Consider the following 21,820-nt stretch of genomic DNA (forward strand, 5'->3'; position numbering starts at 1 on the left):
ACTCCAGAGCTGCACTCACAATTCTGCTGATTGTCACCAAAAACTTTATCAGACACATCCCTAGCTGCTTGGCTGATATCCTATAATGAAAAAAGGCTGTTAGATTTTTTGGTTCCTATATTAGATTATTGTACAGTTCACGGTTTAAGACTGCACTCGACACATGGTAAATCCTGAGAGTAAGTTCTGTACAGACCTTAAAGGGGCACTCTCGTTTCATTTAATCTTCTGCCTTAGTCAAACAAAACTCACCATCCCTGTGTACACCGGCGAGTCTCTGTCGCAGCTCCGGGAGTCTTGCATTGGCTGCACAGTTGACATTGCGGCACTAACTCAGTAAGTTCAGTGGCTCAGCCAGTGTGCACGGACTGCCCCGCTCAGAGCCACCGGCCACAGAGCTAACGACGAGTTATCAACGCTGCAGCGAATACCAGACATTGACTGCAGTAATGGAGACTCAGGGGTGGACCTAAGAAGGGTGAATACGGGATGGTAAACTGAGGCTGGTGACAAAGATTAACTGAAAAGGGACAATCCCTTTAAGCCAGGAGAGATTTTTGTGATTTCAGCTCTGAAGTTTATGGAATTGTAAAACCTTCTTTGGAATTTATTACAAGCTGTAATGAGTCTCTAATGCTGAGCTGATCCAATCACTTGACCGCTACAGCCAATCACAAGCTTTGGCAGTCAGGTGACCTAAGAAAATCGATTCCACCACCACCAGTGTTGCCTTCGCTGGATCCACTGGTGTTTAGAGCAGATCTGTATGCCTCATTTTATTGCTTTAAAAACATCTCTGTGGTTTGTACATTTTTTTATGCATTTAAGACATGCTAGGAACTATAATAAAGGAATTTACCTGTCCCCCTTTTACCTCCCCTTCAAAAAAAAAAAAAAGTAACCTGCATTGTAAAGTAAATTATATAACTTTAACAACTCATATAGGACACTGCTCCCGTGATGTATATGAAGGGGGCTGGCTGACTACTTATTCTAACAGCAAAGCCATCCCCCTCCTCTATCACAGCCGATACATGGACAGATAAGGGGCTGACTTAGCTATTGAAATCAAGACTGACGGCACAACAGGAGTCCAGTGGGTTGGCCATTTTCTCAGTTGAATTGTTTTTTTTTGTATTTTCTTTCTTACTGTCAATGAATATAAGTTATATCCTATTCGTTTAGGATTGGCCCTCAATGTGTGAACGGTGTGGTCCAGGCCTCCGAGAGTTCAGCTGAACGAGGGGCCATAGTGCCTATTGACCTCCTTATTGTGATCCCGGCACAGCATTGCACCACTACATATGTGCCAGATACTGTAGCTCATCCCATTAGAAGCCTCATTAAACGGTAAAATCCCCTTTTACAGGCTCCACTTCCAGTCCTCATGCTGGGCCGATCGTCTGACCTTCGGCCTGGAGAATTTGTGGTCGCGCTCGGCAGCCCGTTCTCTCTACAGAACACTGTGACCACCGGGATTATCAGCACAACCCAACGAGGAGGGAAGGAACTAGGTCTGAAAGATTCCGACATGGATTACATCCAGACAGACGCCATCATTAATGTGAGTCTTCGGCTGCTCTATGAATTATATATGAATAAATCTAGAAATGGGAATAAGAATGTGATACCCTATGGAGGGAGAGCGGGAGATCGCTGGTTACACTCACCTGGTGGAGATGTCACAGGCACAACTCCTACGTAGGCATGAAGAAAACCAGCAGCTGCCCCATGGCTGGTGGATAAATCCTCCAAGAGATATTGGATCCGGTCGGATGAACACGAAGGAGGGCTGCGCTGCTGGAGTAAATCAATTCTTTTGAAATGATTAGAATAAGATTTTTTATTCACGACGTGTTTCAATCTTTATAAAGTGAAAAAAAACAAGACCAAATTTAGATGTTTTTTCACGCCGCTACGGTGTTGAAACGCTTTGTGAATGAAAAAAAACCTTATTCTCATCATCATTTCTGAAGAATTGATTTACTCCAGCAGCGCAGCCCACCTACGTGTTCATCCAACTGGATCCATGAATGTGTGTATGGTGGTCTTTACCTGATTAGAGAGTGTGTCATTAATAGTCATTATTTTCTTTCTTTTATCAGTATGGAAACTCTGGGGGACCGTTGGTGAACCTGGTGAGTCGTCACTGCGACCTTATTAACAATGACATTGATATTACTGATTTATGCTTTAATATTGTGATTAAAAAATGACTAAACTTTTAGTTTGCTTTTTTTATAATTTTGTCTCCACCTTGACATGCTTAACATGTCACTCTCCGCAAGGAGAAATGTTACCTCTTGGATCCCAGTCAGATGCCTCTCACCCAGCCGAACCAGATATCACACTTTGCACTGACGAGGGGCAGTACCCCGAAACACAGAGTCTGCAAATTGAGATTCTGGTTTGGCTTTTATCCTAAGTCACGTGACAAGGCTTGTTAGAGAGTCGATATTGACTTTTAGGATTGCTACTTCCTGTAGGTGGTGCTAGAGGTCTAGTCCTCTTCCTGTCTGAAGAGGCAATTTGCATGTCTCCAGCATAGAAAGTTATGAAATAAATAACTTTATTATGAGATTTGTCTTCATTCTTGTAAAAATTACATTTAAGTGACTTTTAAACTCTCTATTTTCCTGTCTGATATCAGAAAGTACTCATTTGGAGAACAGATGATGGCAGTGATGGGTCAGTTCAGCTCCTGTGTCTCACTAACTCTGGGGATGAGAGGCTGCAGTACATTGTTCTGATAAGGGCACAGCCAGACAGATGTATAAATTGGACCTAGATCAAATCACAAGGCTCGGACTGGCCAGCAGCTCTCCTGACCTGAGCGTGACAGCTTCCTATATTTCTATGCAGCTTTCACGCTCCAGGCAGGAGAGCTGCGGCCAGTCCGAGCACTGAGGTCCGATTTATACAGCCGTCTGAATGCGCCCTAAGCAGAACACTCAGAGGAGGACACAGGGTCTGAGTTGACCATTTCATTGCCATCATCTGTACTCCATATGAAGTGAGTAGACTGGAGAAAAGCAGGTGGTTTGGAAGTCACTTATATGCATTTTTTTTTCCGGAATGAAGACAAATTCCCTAATAAAGTGATTTACAAAGTTTCATAACTTTCCATGCTGTACAAAATTATAAGAAAAATGAAAGTTTAATTACTTTTCAATTTAATATGATTAAGCGCTGTGAGTGCATCTTTCATTCTGGAGGACCCTGTACATCCACACATTACACACAAGGTCTTTTGATTTCAATGAGAATTGTGCAATGCTTTGTTTTACCTGCGGTGGCGCTGCAGGGAGATATAACACTTTTACTGTTGATCAGTGGGATTTATAGCAGAGGGACAACCTGTCATCCACATGTTTTAAATGACCCTTCCGACAATAGGGGATTGACCAAAGCAGACAATCCTCTGGCTCAACCTTACTTTTTAGAGAGGGAATACACAGTTTATGTTCACCACCACCATGTCTGTGGGCTAAATCTCTTCACACAAAGTGTTTCATGGCAGAGAAAGTACAGGAGAGGATGCAACATTATAATATATATCCTCCAGTAACAAATGTGATATATCTGCGAGAGGTGGTGAGTTCTCCTTCAATGGAAGTCTCCAAACAGAGGCTGGACAGACAGCTGTCTGAGATGGTTTAGTGAGTCCTGCATTGAGCAGGTGGTTGGACACGATGACCCTGGAGGTCCCTTCCAACTCTAACAGTCTATGGTTCTAGCATTCTAATTACTCATCATGGAGTAGAGACCTATACAAAATAAACAAGAGCTGTTGTTTTCAGCACCATGGAGAGATCATGATTTTTGACCAATGGTAGAAGGTGTACACCATAGTTGTGGATAAGATATATCTGTCGATGGATGCTCCTGAGTCCCTCATAATCAAGCACCCTGGTATTGGCTGAGAAGGCACAAAGACACCGATAAGAATAGACATCCGTGAAGGCAGATGATGGGTGATGGCCAGGGTGCTCCTATCCCACATGAGGGTACCAGCGAGATTGGCTAACCTTTACCTTATGTATATGGTCAATGGTTTGTAAGCCATAAAATATAGGTGGTTAGAAATAATTTGCCAGTTATTTATGAAAGGCATATTGTTCTTGCCAAATTAATCCCAACGGCCAGAGCTTATCATCAACCATTTAGGCAAAAATAAAGCATCTCTATTCATCAGCAGTTCGAGGTTTTCCTTTCCCGATTACTTGTCTTTGCACTGTCATCCAGTCTGAGGACTGTTTGCTATTATATATGCAGACCCTTATTGGTACCTTTCAGAATTGAGTTATATATCGGCAATGGAAGTTTGCCTTAATGGGTGTGCAGGAACCTACCCACCACACGTGCGAAATGTTGGGGAGAAATGTAGTTTATAAATATAGCCTAGCCAACCTAAAAGGCACCAAAATTGGACAGAACATCCAGGGACGGATTTACTGTATGTGTAGCCGGTTCAGCTGTACATGAGCCCTATGAGGCTGCCATGTCCTTATACTTATGCAGGCTCATAACAATCACAGTACACATTCTATGTAACGGAAGGTAAGAGCTACAATTGATTCCTAAATGCATCTTCCTTTAATTTTCTGCAATTATTCTATCACCATGACTGCATATGCCCTTACGGTTATTGCTCCACTAATCCATTCTGTCCTTCGCTATTCTCAAACCCCATCACCCGCTGAACAAATATTTATCTATCCTTCTATCTTACCCCTTCACTTGACCTCAACTGCTGTCCTGCTCCAAAACCTTAGATCCCTAATTTTTGAAACACAAAACAAGCCGGGAACTCTCCTTACCCCTTCTCCTCTCCTTCTCTTTGCTTCTCCTCATTAATTCTGGACCTCCACAGCTAATACCTAATATTTCCACTTCCTATCACTCCCCAGCTACTAGAAATTACTGCAACCTCCTAACCTAAAGCCCATTTGCTTGATCCCCGCTCCACTGCTCTCTCTGAAGCACTATGGAATGCCTGACCCATCAGTAATAAACTCCATGTCATTCATGACCTCTCTACTAGAGATGAGCGAACCTTTTGATGTTCGGGTTCGTCAATTAAACCCGAACATCAAAAAAATGTCCGTGTTTGGGCACCCAATCCCGAACCCGAACGGGGCCCCCGAACATCCCTGGTTTCCCATGCTGTCATTGGCGTTACAGCGCGGGAAAAAAGGGCTGTGATTGGCAATAACATCTCTACCGCCGGTCACAGCGCTGCGGGATCACAATGTCAGGAGTCAGTGTGATCCCGTAGCTGTGACAGTTACCCGTAGTAAAAAGCTTACCGCAAGTCATAGGCGCCGGCTGATGAGACTACTACCCCATCATCACCCGGCGCCTTTTGTCACTGTAAACAAGCAGTGCAAGCACCGTTGATGTGACGAGTAATCTCTCAGCAGCCAGTGCTTGCGCAGTGAAAGAAAAAAAAAAAAAAAAGTTAAAATAAATAAATAATTATTTCAATAAAAATAATAAACACATTATACTCAACTACATCTAATCGTCGATGTTCTCGTCCCCTGTAAAAAAAAATAAAAAACACCATATACTCACCTTACACCTAATCCCCAATGCCCATGTCTCCTGAAATAAAGATAAAATAATAAACCACCATAATCCTCACCTGTCCACCATAGTATATATAATATTGAGTGTCCCACAATGATTTCACTGATAGCACAGCCACATCTGGAGATGTGACCTTGCGATCGCTCCCGCAGTGTATCGCAATGAGCTGCCAGCACTGAGGTCACTGGAGTTCAAACAGCTGAAGATCACGACACCGGTGCTGCGTGAGAATTTTCCCACGCAACACTGATGCAGTAAGTGAGGGCACTTGAGCTCACAGCTGATCTTCAGCTGTTTGAACTCAAGTGACTTCACTCCTGCAGCACAGCACTATACACTGACAGGAGTGGTTGCACTCCTGTCAGTGTATACAGTGCTGTCTTCTACAACAGTCACATCAGTGATTGCTGATGTGGCTGCTATAGAAGTGAGCCGGTTCGTCATGGGACACTGTGGATTAAGTCATGATGGCGGACAGGTGAGGGATATGGTTGTTTTTTATTTTTGGTTTCTTACAGGAGACGAGGGCTTCGGGGATAGGGCGTTAGGTGAGTATACAGTGTTTTTTATCTTTAAATAAATTATTAAAACCATGGAATTTTACTTAAAATAAAATACTTTATTCTGGCCGTGTCTTTATTTCAAAACCTTGACTATAGTAAGGTTTTACTAGTAATAAGGACATCTTATAGATGCCCTCCATTACTAACCTGTGCTTCATGTCAGCCGCCAATACAAGGCTGACATGAATCCCAACCCTATTATCCCCCTAGCCATGGTTATATGGCAGTGGGAAGAGTGAGGCTAAGCGCCAGATTTGGCGCATCTTATGAATGTGCCATTTCTGGGGCTGCTGAGGGCTGATATTACTAGCCTTGGGGGGGAGGCATGATCCATGGCCCCTTCCCTGGCTATTATCAGCTCACATTTGTCTGTTTAGCCTTTGATGGTTAGATTTTATAGGGGTATCCTACGTCAATTTTTTTCTGGGGTCCCCCTGTAATCTAGCCAGTTAAGGCTAAGCAAACAGCTGTGAGCTGTTATTAATAGCCAGGGAACATCTTTGGCTAACGGCATCTTCCCTGGTTAGTAATATCAGCCCTCAGCGGTTGGCTTTCCCTCTGCTGGTTATGAAAATGACACGGGAGCCCACGCATTTTTTTTATTTAATTCTTCATTTTATTTCATTTCTAAGAAATCCCATGCCCATTGTGCTTGTTTTTGAAGCTGCGTAAACTCACCCGCAGCATGTCAATTTCTGTAGCAGAGACGCAAGTCTTTTACACAGACAACCACACCGTTTTACTACCAATCCTCTCTTTCCTTGGCATCAAAGAGCTTGACCTCTCATGGATCTTCTCATAACTCACTAACCGCACAGTTAGCATCTCCCATTCCCTAATACCACCTTATATCGCCCTCACTCTGTCTGAGTCTCTCAAGGATCTGTACTAGGACCCCTACTCTTCTTCATCTATACTGTTTGCATGGGACAACTCATAAAATCCAATGGCTTTCAGTACCTATGATGACACTCAGATCTACTTTTTCTGGCCCAGATGTCACCTCTCTGCTGTTCAGAACCTCAGAGTGTCTATCGGCCATATTTTCTTTTTTCTCATTGCGCTTTCTAAAACTCAATGTTGACAAAACCAAACTCATCATCTTTTCCTCCATCTCATTCAAACCCCTAGATCTATCTATCACAATAAATGACATCACATTTTCCCCTGAATCACAAGTCTGCTGCCTCGTAGTAACTCGTGACTTCTCCCTGTTGTAACATCTGTACCAGTTTCTGCTTCGGGTGCTTGGCGGCGCCACACCATTGTTGCAGGTCATGACTGATCGCATCAATCCTATTTTATTCCTAGGACTTGTGGCTCTGGCCAGTCCGGAAGCTACGGGTTTAATCTTGTTGATTTGGTTTCTTTCTGCTGTCAGCATTGGGTGGGGCTGTTCTATATAAACCCCTGAAAACCAGCTCCCACTGCCAGTCAATGGTTTAGCTATCCTGGTTCAGACCTTCTGTGTTTTGTCCTGATTATTCCCGTTCTTTGACCCTGACTTGATATTTCACTACCCGCTTGTTTTAGGATTTTGGTCCTGACGTGACTTCTTGGCTTTGAACCCGCTTGGCGACCATTCCTACCTCTGGTTTGCACTTTCGGATGACAGCCCTTCCATAGTAGCTATCCACTGGATCGTGTTGTAAAACAAGATCCCTGTATAGGGGATAAAGGGTATCAGGGTACTTCAGGAATCTGCTAGATGGAGTGGCTTGTGCCAACTCTGTCTGAGGTAGCCTTTTTGAGCCTGTGGCCTCAGGCAGACGTGACACCTGTGCTTCAAACCACACATCCAAGCCCTTACCACCGCCTGCCACTTTCAATCCAAAAATATTTCCAGAATTCGACCCTTCTGCAACTCTGGATCTACTAAAATGTTAGCAATGTCCTTATCATCTCCCACCTTGACTACTGCAATGTTCTCCTCTATGGCCTCCAACTAACTCTTTCTCACCTCTCCAGTCCCTCCTTAACTCTGCTGTTTAATTAATCCACCTCTTCCCTTGCTACTCTTCCACCTTTCCCCTCTTTATTGACTTCCAATTCCCCAACAAACCCAACTTAAAATACTAAAAATTACCTACAAGGATGTCTATAACCTCTCTCTTCCATATATCTCGAAAGAAATCTCCCGATATCTGCCCACATGTAATCTCCGGTCCTTACAAGACCTCCTTCTTTTTTCCCTATCATCCCCCATTCTCTGAAATTCCGTGCTCCAACACGTCCGATTTTCTCCCATATTTGAAACCTTCATACTTAACTTGAAAACTCATCTCTATAAGAAAGCTTACAGTCTGCAATGACCCCACTGCCACCAATCCACCACCGGAGCTGCTGCAAACCCCCCCAACCTACTGTCTCTCTCCCCATTACCCAGTAGATTGTAAGCCCATGAGAGCAGCGTGCTTTCCCACTCTGTAGCAGTATGTCACTGTTAATGTGTACATTGTAATTTATACATTTATCTTGTATGTAAACCTTCTTCATATGTACAGCACCATGGAATTAATGGTGCATAAAAATAAAAAATAGAAGGCAGAAACATTAACAGTGAGCCACAGACTGTACTTTTACGTATTAGAGAATTTTGTCTACCTAAGGGTCTAATGGTGTACTTCTTCACTGGCATAATATACTGGTACATAGAAATACATGTTTATACAACAGTACGTTATGGGTCAAAAAAGATCAAAAGTAAAAGAGATTTTTTTATCCATAAAGTTAATTAAAAATAATGGTGTAAAAACAATTATAATAATCTCATTTTTTTATACACTTTTTTTTAAAATAAACATTACAAACCAGTAAATAACATGTACATGCTTGATATTGTGGAAGTGTAACAACCCATATAATAAAGTTAACATATTATTTATGACGATTGGTAAAAGGAAATAAATAAAAATGGTGCAAATGTCTTTTTTTTTTCCATTTAACCCATAATAAAAGGTAATATAAAGATAACGCTTAACTAAGTGTATGGTAAAATGGCCCCAAAATAAAACCTACCTCTTGTCTCTCTCAAAAAAAACAGACATCATAGAGCAAAGTTTATGTAAAAATGAAAAAGTTATGGTTGTTATGAAGTTCAAAACAAAAACATTCTTCTGATCATCTAAACAAAAATGTCCATCAGTAAAGAGATTGCAGTACAAATTTTGTGGCATACTAGGTCATCTCTCCTTTTAATGGTATATTCACACATGGTGGGTTTTTGGCATACTTTGGTAGAAATTACAGGATGCATGTACTGTATATATGTGTAATGCGCACCTGTGTATATTATATGTATATGTTTTACTATATATATACAGTATGTGTGTGTGTGTGTGTATCTTATATATGCTAGTATGCATATATGTACAATGTATATTTGTGTTTAATGTGTTAATGTATGTACAATGTGTGAACATGTGCATATTTTATATATCTGTTAATATGCATGTGTACACATGGGTGACGCCTAATCCTTCTCTCCCCCAACATCATCTCTTAGGGGAGAGTCAGGAGGCCGCCATACACTAGACTGTCAACCTCGATTTAGACAACTTTAGTTTACTGTGATCACTAGATGCTTTCAAATATTTAATTTGTTTTCTTGAATCAAGTCCTACCCAGGATTCAAAGCCCTCTAGCTTGGGAGGCAGAAACCTTAACAGTGAGCCACAGAATGCCATATTACATTTCAGAGAATTTTCTCTACCTAAAGATCTAAACTGTATATTTATTCTTCAATGGCATAATGTACTGGTACATAGAAATATATCTTTACACACCAGTACATTATAGGTAAAAAAAAAAAAGATCAAAAGTAAAAGAGATTTTTTTAGCTATAAAGTTAATAAAAAATAATGGTGCAAAAACAATTATAGTAATCTCATTTTTTATACACTTTTTAAAAAAAAAAACAAATGTTATAAACCAGTAAATATAAAAGACTGGAATAAAATGGGTTAAAACTGCGCTACCATCTGAAGGATGATGAGGAGACAGGAATTCAAGATTACTGTTTATTAGTCAACGCGTTTTGAAGTATCAAACTTCTTCATCAGGACAAACCACAGTGATCGCTGATCTGTCCTGATGAAGAATGTTGATACTTTGAAACGCGTTGACTAATAAACTGGAATCTTGGATTCCTGTCTCCTCATCATCCTTCTGACGGCAGCGCAGTTTTAACCCATTTTATTCCAGTCTTTTATGGTTCCATAATCCTGGGTCTGCAGCAGCCTAAGCCTTCTAGTGGTTGTGAGCACACAACCCGACCAGTTGAGCCCTATTGCCCACATTTTTTCCAATTTATTATCCGGATGAGACCCTATTTGTCCTTCCAGCTTTTTACTCTATAAACCAGAAAATAACATGGATATATTTGATATTGCTCTAGTGTTAGACCTTATATGATCACATATTAATCACTTATCATAAAAATGGTACAGAAATGTTAGATGTAGTGGTGATGGCATTGTAGAGTAGTGAGGAGGGCTGGATCATCCATGGTGAAATCTCTGCTTACTGCTTATAATGATGTAGTTAGAAGTAGTAAACGGATTACTATTTTCCTTACACATCACTTTACTTTATCCATTAAATCTGTAATGTAAAAATATAGTCCTGGGGGGTAAGACCGCTGACGGCCTCCATGCAATTCGGTGATATATATCATTAGGAGATCCAATAGCTTAATTGTATATTTTTCTGTAGTGACTGCGCTTATCCTGTCAAACATTTCCCATGATAGATTGCCGCTCGACCACATGTCTGTTCTTGTATTTTTCACCCCAGATGTTTCCAGATAGTAATATCAAGGAAACTTGTTCAACTAGCTTTTCCACATCTATCACTACATTACGACACAAAGGCGGGAATAAATAGTAATACTGAGATGTTGGATTTCCACAATTGTAAAATGTAAAAAAAGCAGATACTCTACTAAATTCTCTGGAGCTATCGGTCCATCTATAGATAACAAATGGAGGCAGCACTCCAAAAAATGAAGTGCAAGAGTACTGTCCCAAGTGGCAAAGTTTCGTTTTATAGTGTGAACCTTGATAAAGATTCACACTATGAACCGAAACGTCATTACATGGGCTTAATAAAGTCCCGCCAGTAATCTTGCACTTTATTTGTTGGAGTGTTGCCGCCATTTGTTTCCTATATTCAAAATTGAGGCTTGGCACTCAGATGTCCTCTATAAAGCTAGTGCTGCTTTAATTTTTTTCTGTATCTATCTATCTATCTATCGTAACATTTGCATCTTTACTAGTAGTGGACAACCTAAGGGTAGAACATCAATAAGTTTGTATTAACGACAAAGTTCCACTAATGGAATCCTATGTGGTAATTCTGGTCATAAACTCAATATTGGCATGACACACACTCTTTTTCCACAGGGACTTAATCCCCCAAAAAATAAATTTGTATGAGCATATTATTCAACCATAAAAATAAATGTTATTATGTCAAAAAATTAAAAACAATAAAATACAGTGCTTCACAAAAAAGAGCGGGTAGCAAATTGATTTACATGCATAGACAATTGATGAGAAAATATTTCATTAAAAAACCTTTATGTTATGAAATATGTAAAGAAGACCTATAGAATAAGGACAAACCCAATTTGTGGCTAAAACACATGTTATGTGCATATGGGGAAAACGGTGTTGAAACATTGAGTACCACCTGTGTAATACAGGAATAGGTAAGTATGGACTGACATGTTTAAACAATAATGAATAGCTGCCAATCAACAACAATTCTACACACAGTTTTCCAATGACTATGTGAATACATTAAATAAGAATGAATAGGAGAGTGAATATCAAAAGGGTTAATACCTTGATAAAGTGCTCTGTGCAACCGCCCACCCGTCGCCCCGACGTGCGTTTCGTCTAGCCTTCTTCAGGGAGCTATAGTTGGTATGCCGCATGTGTGATATATATATAGTGGAAATGTGAATCTCGCATCGTTAGCCGGTGTACGCTCTGCTACTTCCGGTCAGGACCCAACCTTCAGTGGCACATGCGTAGGATGAAAACTTTCTTTAACCATGGAACTTCCGTTCGCGGCAGTGAAGCTTTTTTGTGAAGCACTGTATTTTATTGTTTTACATTTTTTGACATAATAAAATTTATTTTTATGGTTGATTAATATACTAATTTCTTTTTTTGGGGATTAAGTCCCTGTGGAAAAAGAGTGTGTGTCATATCAATAAGTTTGTGTAGTAACTAAGGATAGTCCATGGCTATGGTGGATTAGCTATGGATAGGCCATAGAGAGGTTGTGGGCTACCTAGGGATAGACCATAGATAAGGAGGTGGACTACCTAGGAATAAGCCAGAGATAATGTGGTGGACTACCTTGGGATAGACCATAGATAAGGTTGGTAAAGTAAGTAGGGATATAGCATAAGGTGGTGGAATACCTAAGGATAAGCCATGGTGGTGGACTACCTAGGGAAAAACCATAGAGATAGACAGTAAAGTAATGGACTACCTAGGGGGATAGACAAAAAAATAAGGTGGTGGACTACCTTGGAACAGACCATACATTAAGTGGTGGACTACCTAAAAATACGCAATAGATAAGGTGGTGGAGTGGATTACCTAGGGATAAACCATTGTGAGGTGTTGGACTACCTAAGGAAAGATCATAGAGAGGTGGTGGACTACCTAGAGATTGACCATAGATAAGGTGGTGGGCTACCTAGAAACAAACCATCAATGAGGCACTGTACTGCCAGAATCCAGACATACACATTAGATGGCTGTCAAACAAACGATGCTTTGGTTGATGGTTCAGCCAACATCCATCTCAGCCGACTCTATCATACACAAGAGCGCTCACTTTAGTGAACTCTCCTATGTTCCCTATGAAAGACGTCAGCTGCATGTTGGCCAGCGGCTTATCTTCGAAAAAACAATGTGCTCATCAGTCCTTGATCGGATATGCCAAATTGACATTTCCCCCAATGATCAGTCAGCCAGCACCCCCATACTGTTAATCAAACCCGTTGACATCTGTGAGTCCAGCCGACATTAGTCTAATGGGTATGGGGGCTTTAAGGATATACCATAAATAAGGTGGTAGACAACCTAGGGATAGACGATATATATAACATGGTGTAGTATCCAGGGACAGACCATAGATAAGGTGATGTACCACCTAGGGATAAACCAAAGATAGTACAGACTACCTTGAAATAGACCATCGATAAGGTGGTGGAATACCTAGAGATAGACCATAGATAAGTTGGTGGACTAACTTGGAATATACTATAGATAAGTTGATGGAATACAGAGGAATACGCTACTGTATATAAAAGGAATTGGACGACCTTGGAATAGTTGCTAGACAAGGTGTTGGACTACCTAGGAATAGACTATAAATAAGGTGGTGGATTACATAAGGATAAACCATAGATAAAGTGGTGGAATAGCTAGGAATAGACTATAGATAAGGTGCTGGACTACCTAGGAAAAGGCTATAGATAAGGTAGTGGGCTATCTAGGAGTAGGCTATAGAAAGGTGTTAAACTACCTAGGAATAGGCCAAAAATGAGGGTAGTGTGCTTCGTAGGGATAGACCAAAGATAAGGTGATAGCTTACCTAGCGATAGTGGATTGATAAAGGGTGTGTAGAAACTAGGGATAGTCCATAAAATAAGGTGGTGGACTACCTATGAATAGACCATAGATAAGGTTGTGAAATATCTAAGAATAAACCATAGAGAGATGGTGGACTATCTAGGGAAAGACCATAGAGAAGTGGGTGGATTACTTAGAGATAGACCATAGATAAGGTGGTTGACTCGCTAGGGATAGACCATAGATAATGAGGTGGATTACCACCAATCATCCATTTACTTTATGAAGGTTATCTCTAGTGTGCCTTAATGAGTGTTCGTGTAGAACGTACAGATTAATGTGGATGTTATGCTGATGACATGACCCACATAACCTTTTTTTGCTGATATCTCTTGATCAGTGTAATCCTCTCTTACAGATCACTGATTGTGTCCTGGATTTCTCTTTTCTTATAGGACGGTGAGGTCATCGGCATAAACACATTGAAAGTGACAGCGGGTATATCATTTGCTATTCCATCTGACAGAATACGACAATTCCTGGCTGAATCACATGACCGTCAGCTAAAAGGTAAAACTTTAGTGTCCCAAAAATGAATAGTATATAATACATAAACTACACTTGATAGAATCTGACCACTAGAAGTAGTCATTTTTCAATCTTATTAAACACTATACACAGAAAACCACAATTCCCGACATGACCTGACTCCTGTAGATGATCTTAATACAATTCAACTTCAATATACTGTATACATAGAATACTACAACTCCCAACATGACCTGACCACTGGACTATAATACAATCCTGTTATAACCTATACATAGTACATGTGCAGTAGATAAGTCTGAGGATTGATTGAGATACTTCATGATCTGTAGGTGACGTAGTCCTGATATCCTGAATCCAAACTAGAGCTACTGATCCATATTCATTTCTACAGGAAAGGCCATTTCAAGAAAGAAATACATGGGGGTGAGGATGTTACAGCTGTCTTCGAGGTACAGTTTTCTTTTTGGATCATGTGTCCTTCATAATGCACAAATACATTGTAAAGTGCATTGCTTAAATGATATGTACACCTCTGGCATGGGAAAAATGAGTTTACATATGTTAGTGGTTACCTTTAGTTTATACAATTGCACTAAGTTACAGACTGCAATCTTCGTTGAGTTGACCACCAGGTGTAGCCTGACCCAGGCTTCAGACTATGCTCTCGTGGGAGTGTCTCTTCCAGTAATATAGGCTAGATGTGATATTTGTGTGTATTTATGCTGCAATCTTTATTAGCTCATAGATTAGCACTGCTTCTATCCTGCACTTATTTCTTCTCCATGTGCTTTCCTCTTTGCCTAGAAAGCCCATTCCTTCTTGACCATCAGTTGCAGCCTGATAGTCTTTAAATTATTCTCTACTGGGAGTGTCTCTTCCAGTAATATAGGCTGGATGTGATCTCTTTGTGTATCTGTGCTGCTGTGTTCATTAGCTCATAGATTAGCACAGCTTCTATCCTGCACTTATTTCTTCTCCATGTGCTTTCCTCTTTGCCTAGAAAGCCCATTCTTTCTTGACCATCAGTTGCAGCCTGATAGTCTTTAAATTATTCTCTACTGGGAGTGTCTCTTCCAGTAATATAGGCTGGATGTGATCTCTTTGTGTATCTGTGCGGCTGTGTTCATTAGCTCATTGATTAGCACAGCTTCGATCCTGCACTTATTTCTTCTACATCTGCTTTCCTCTTTTTCTATAGCCTGTTCTGTCTGTTCTCCTGTCCACTGCAGAACTATGTGCAATCCCCTCCCATCCCTCTTCCATCTCTAACACTAACAGTAGGAAGAGAGAGAGAGTAAAGATTGACATCAAAACCAGGAGCAGGAGCTCTGAAGGATTTTAAACATTTCAGTCAATTACTTAGCTAGATAAAGAACTTACACTCTTCAGCAGCAAAGTGGTTGAATATTTTTAATAAGGCTATTTAGCAATTTTTACAAGACAGAAGAGGAATCGACACTTTTGAAATGTGTTGCTGGAGAAGGATGCTAGCAATACCATGGATGGCAAGAAGAACAAACAAATCAATTTTGGAACATATTATGCCAGACACCCGAAGCAAGAATCACCAAGCTACGTCTTGCCTACTTTGGACACATCATACGAAGAGAGCAATCACTGGAGAAGAACATAATGGTTGGAAGAATAGAAGAAACAAGACAAAGAGGAAGACCAGCAACCCGATAACTTGATACAATCAAGATAACTGTGAAGAAGACCCTGGTGGACCTCTCTAGGCTCGTACAAGATCGATCTTCCTACAGATCGTTCATACATCAAGTCGCCATGGCCCGAGATTGAGCTGAAGGCCGTTAATAATGATAATAATAATAATAATAATTTAGTAATTTACCTAAAAAAATTCTGTGCCCAAAAAATTCAGGATAGGTAATAAATATATGATCACTGCAGGTCTGACCACTTCAACCACCACCAATTACGATAATGGGGGTCCCATGCCATCTATGTAAATGAAACAGTAGTGCGCAGTGTGACCACTGGTCCATTCACTTTTCTGAATCTATAGGAGCCTCGATTACACATGTACACAACTGCTCTATTCACAAGGGAGACACAGGACACCCATTCTTATTATTAGTGGAGGGCCCAACCTATAGACCCCACCGATCGTACATTTATCACCTAATAATAAATGTTGTTCATGAAAGAACACTTTTACATTGGTTATAAACACTGGTGACAATTGAATGGGTATGGGAGCATCCCGATTGTGACCCAAAGTCTGCTGTCGGAAGGGGGACAGGATGTATTTAAACATGCCTCATCATTATTTCTCCAACAGTTTCGCTACTATAGATTACGTGAAAACATTCATGTTCAGCGAAGCCGAGTCTGCTTACTTATAGATACAGATAGATTGGTCAACCTAAGCTGTCTACATACTTCGCATAAAACTAGGCCAAACGCACCGATTTCCCCATTGTCTGCTTCTTTTATTCTTTTTGGGACTGCTGGAGATTGTGGAGATATAACTAAGGTTGGAGTGGTCAATGTACGAGTGTGGCCACTGTTCCATTACAGTGAGAGTTCAGAGCCCTGATCTCGGGAGGTGGGAGACCCAGCAGTCAGGATTCAACAGATTTGCAAGTTATTACCAATACTCTGGATAGGTGAGAACTTTTAAAGATGGGAGTAATCCTTTAAGTGAATTACGTTCTACCACAAAAATATCTCGAAGCTTATTTCATAACTTATGAAGGTCAATGATTCCAGTGATCGAAAATTGAGGGATAATACTCTATATTTTGCAGTCTTATCCGTGAACTCAAGATGAGGGATAAAGATTTCCCTGATGTCAACTCTGGAGTATACGTGTTTGAGGTCATTGCGGGAACTGCAGCTGCAAGGTAAAAAAACAATGACTACATGTAGTATTATTGAACATGTCAATTGTTTGGTCAGATATTTCTCCTGCAACATTCATGGTTATGTAGGGACGGACCAAGTCTAACACAACATTGTGGTTCATCAAGGAAGGTCCCTAAAGGATGACACCCATCCTCTATGATGTTCATATTAAGTGACAGTGGTGTTTTTTGTCCTTATCTCTCCAATATTACAGCTCTTGACTTTCCACTTTGGTCACAATGCCTAATAGGTTTATTTCTAAATAGCCTGGTTCTTAAAGTCACAGGTGGGATTGTAAAACTAAATAAATATACATTACATGTGCGTTTGTGTGCATATATATATATATATATATATATATATATATATATATATATATATACACAATACTGACCAAAAGTTCACACTTTCTCATTTAAAGATTTTTCTGTATTTTCATGACTATGAAAATTGTACATTCACACTGAAGGCATCAAAACTATGAATTAACACATGTGGAATTATATACTTAACAAAAAAGTGTGAAACAACTGAAAATATGTCTTATATTCTAGGTTCTTCAAAGTAGCCACCTTTTGCTTTGATGACTGCTTTGCACACTCTTGGCATTCTCTTGATGAGCTTCAAGAGGTAGTCACCGGAAATGGTTTTCACTTCACAGGTGTGCCCTGTCAGGTTTAATAAGTGGGATTTCTTGCCTTATAAATGGGGTTGGGACCATCAGTTGTGTTGTGCAGAAGTCTGGTGGATACACAGCTGATAGTCCTACTGAATAGACTGTTAGAATTTGTATTATGGCAAGAAAAAAGCAGCTAAGTAAAGAAAAACGAGTGGCCATCATTACTTTAAGAAATGAAGGTCAGTCAGTCCGAAAAATTGGGCAAACTTTGAAAGTGTCCCCAAGTGCAGTTGCAAAAACCATCAAGCGCTACAAAGAAACTGGCTCACATGAGGACCGCCCGAGGAAAGGAAGACCAAGAGTCACCTCTGCTTCTGAGGATAAGTTTATCCGAGTCACTAGCCTCAGAAATCGCAGGTTAACAGCAGCTCAGATTAGAGACCAGGTCAGTGCCACACAGAGTTCTAGCAGCAGACACATCTCTACAACAACTGTTAAGAGGAGACTTTGTGCAGCAGGCCTTCATGGTAAAATAGCTGCTAGGAAACCACTGCTAAGGACAGGCAACAAGCAGAAGAGACTTGTTTGGGCTAAAGAACACAAGGAATGGACATTAGACCAGTGGAAATCTTTGCTTTGGTCTGATGAGTCCAAATTTGAGTTCTTTGGTTCCAATCACCATGTCTTTGTGTGACGCAGAAAAGGTGAACGGATGGACTCTACATGCCTGGTTCCCACCGTGAAGCATGGAGGAGGAGATGTGATGGTGTGGGGGTGCTTTGCTGGTGACACTGTTGGGGATTTATTCAAAATTGAAGGCATACTGAACCAGCATGGCTACCACAGCATCTCGCAGCGGCATGCTATTCCATCCGGTTTGCGTTTTAGTTGGACCATCATTTATTTTTCAACAGGACAATGACCCCAAACACACCTCCAGGCTGTGTAAGGGCTATTTGACCAAGAGTGAGAGTGATGGGGTTCTACGCCAGATGACCTGGCCTCCACAGTCACCAGACCTGAACCCAATCGAGATGGTTTGGGGTGAGCTGGACCGCAGAGTGAAGGCAAAAGGGCCAACAAGTGCTAAGCATCTTTGGGAACTCCTTCAAGATTGTTGGAAGACCATTTCTGGTGACTACCTCTTGAAGCTCATCAAGAGAATGCCAAGAGTGTGCAAAGCAGTCATCAAAGCAAAAGGTGGCTACTTTGAAGAACCTAGGATATAAGATATATTTTCAGTTGTTTCACACTTTTTTGTTAAGTATATAATTCCACATGTGTTAATTCATTGTTTTGATGCCTTCAGTGTGAATGTACAATTTTCATAGTCATGAAAATACAGAAAAATCTTTAAATGAGAAGGTGTGTCCAAACTTTTGGTCTGTACTGTATGTATATGTATATATATATATATATATATACATATACAATGTGGTAAAGTGAATTGCTCAGCTCTCACATAGGCAGACGCAGGAAACACTTCTTTGGTTAACATCCTGCTGATTTATTAATACATTGCATAAACCACGGCAGGATTCCACAAAATAAACACGGCCTCTACGAGATAATGGAAAAACAAAAAAGATAAAGTATAGTACAGTTCATAGGCAAGCGAGGTTTTTCCCGCTCCAGGTAGCACAATAGGGTTGTGCCCCAAAGAAAAAAACAGTGGCTGAGCATTTAACTTCTCCAGCCACACCGTTGAGGTGGAGATATGGTGAGTAGGTGTCCCGCCCATCTCAGACCTACTCACAAAGAACCAGACCCAAAATGGCTGATTAACATCTTCAGCACCTAACATGCTGAAGAAACTTCTAGGTTCAGTTCACTGAAGCTAGTAGCCGCAGTGAAACATAGCTTCCCTCACATACATCACCAAACTGTTGGCAGCCTTGAAATTGTCACATATTCCCCCCATCTGCCCAAAGCCCGGGGTTTTGGCACCTTCAATCACCAGACAGGGAATTCTAGAGAGAGCATCAGCATTACTATGTAACTTCCCGGGCCTATGCTCCACGTGAAAACTAAAGTCTTGGAGACCTAAAAACCACCTAGTCACCCGGGCATTCTTACCCTTCTTTTCCCTTAACCATCTCAAAGGGGCATGGTCCGACACTAGTTTAAATTTTCGGCCTAGTAGGTAATATCTCAGCGTATCTACGGCCCATTTTATGCCTAAGCATTCTTTCTCTATTATCGCATAGTTTTTCTCACAGGAAGAGAGTTTCCGGCTCAAATACAGGATGGGATGTTCCTCCCCATTTATCTCTTGGGACAGCACGGCTCCTAGAACAACTTCTGAAGTGTCTGGACCACAAATTCTTTATTAAAGTCTGGTGCGACCAGGACCGGCTGCTTACACAGTGCCAGCTTCAGCTGTTGGAACGCCGTCTCCATCTCATCCGTTCATTTCGCAATTGTTGTATTGGTGCCTTTGAGAAGATCAGTAAGTGGCACGGCCATCATGGCAAAATTTGGGATAAACCACTGGTAATATCCCACAATTACAAGAAATGATCTCACCTGCTTCTTGGAGAGCGGTTGAGGCCAGTTCTGGATTGCCTCAACCTTATTTACTTGTGGATTAATTTCGCCTCTCCGATGACATAGCCTAAGTAATTGGCCTCCTCCTTCCCAATGGCACATTTTGTCAGATTTATAGTAAATCCAGCCTTCCTCAGAGCGTGCAGAATCGCCTTTACCTATGGTAGATAACTAGACAAGTCTTAGCTAAAGACCACAATGTCATCAAGGTAGGCTGCGGCATATTTCTTATGTGGGGCTAAGATCCGATCCATGGCCCTCTGAAAGGTGGCTGGGGCCCCCAGCAGTCTGAAAGGCATTTGAGTGTATTGGAAACACTCATCAGGTGTTGAGAAAGCCGTCTTCTCCTTGGCCCTCTGGGAAATGGGGATCTGCCAGTAGCCCTTCGTAAGGTCGAGGGTGATAATATACCTCGCAGGTCCAAGCCTCTCAATGAGTTCATCGACACGGGGCATCAGGTATGCATCACACAGGGATACCTCATTCAGCTTGCGGTAGTCATTACAAAATTTCCACTCCCTGTTGGGCTTTGGCACGAGAACGATGGGACTCAACCATCCACTTTTACTCCTCTATCACACCGAGGTCTAACATTCTCTTCACCTCGGTTGAGATCACCTCACGGTGTGCTTCTGGAATCCAATAGGGCTCCAGGTTCACACTTATATGTGGCTCTGTCAACACATCATGCTCTACCACCTGCGTATGCCCCTTCAACTCCGAGAACAAGTCACGATTCTGCTGCAGCAGTTCTCGACACTGTTGCTTCTGTGCCGGCAATAGATTCTCTGCTATCGTGACATCCTCCACCTTGGCTTCGGCCACTTAGGCTAGGAGCTCCCACTGGTTCCCGATCCCGTCACGGACTGAGCAAGTTCACATGATATATCTGGTGCGTTTTCTTCGGCCAGGCTGGTGGACTTTATAATTAACTTTGCTGAGTTTCTCCACCACCTCATATGGGCCTTGCCACTTGGCCAGAAACTTTCTTTCGACTTTGGGGATTAGCACCAGAACACGGTCCCCAGGCTGGAACTGCCTCAGCCTCGCTGATCGGATATATACACTTGACTGGACCTCCTTTGCCTGGAGGAGATGCACCTTCACGATAGGCATCACTTTTGCGATTCTATCCTGCATGTGGGCGACATGCTCTATGATGCTCCGGTGGAGCGTAACTTCAGCTTCCCAGGTTTCCTTGGCAATATCCAGGAGCTCTCGCAGATGTTGGCCATACAGTAGCTCAAACGGGGAGAAACCAGTAGAGGCTTGCGGAACCTCCCTTACAGAGAAGAGCAGGAATGGCAGCAGGTAGTCCCAGTCTCGACCATCCTTCTCAATGACTTGAGGTTCGCAGTTGGGCAATCTGGAGGACCTTACACATCTCCTTCATTACCTTGCTCATGAATGGGGTTCTTTGGTCGGTTAATATCTCCTTCGGCAGTCCGGTCCTGGCAAATATATGGACAAGTTCCTGGGCTATG

At 41.5% G+C, this 21,820-nt stretch overlaps 1 protein-coding gene across 1 annotated transcript in view; it reads left to right on the plus strand.

Annotated features, from left to right (window-relative positions):
- Positions 1-21,820, plus strand: part of LOC141166837 (serine protease HTRA1-like) — a 37,168-nt gene that overhangs the window by 6,516 nt on the left and 8,832 nt on the right. The window contains exons 3-7 of the mRNA XM_073653931.1: positions 1,370-1,564; positions 2,106-2,138; positions 14,206-14,320; positions 14,694-14,751; positions 17,074-17,169. Coding sequence (XP_073510032.1) covers positions 1,370-1,564; positions 2,106-2,138; positions 14,206-14,320; positions 14,694-14,751; positions 17,074-17,169 — 497 coding nt within the window. The remainder of the gene's footprint in view (positions 1-1,369; positions 1,565-2,105; positions 2,139-14,205; positions 14,321-14,693; positions 14,752-17,073; positions 17,170-21,820) is intronic.

This window comes from Phyllobates terribilis, unplaced genomic scaffold (genome assembly GCF_046119375.1).
Source record: "Phyllobates terribilis strain yellow unplaced genomic scaffold, ASM4611937v1 Scaffold_11__3_contigs__length_659146591, whole genome shotgun sequence".
NCBI lineage: Eukaryota > Metazoa > Chordata > Amphibia > Anura > Dendrobatidae > Phyllobates > Phyllobates terribilis.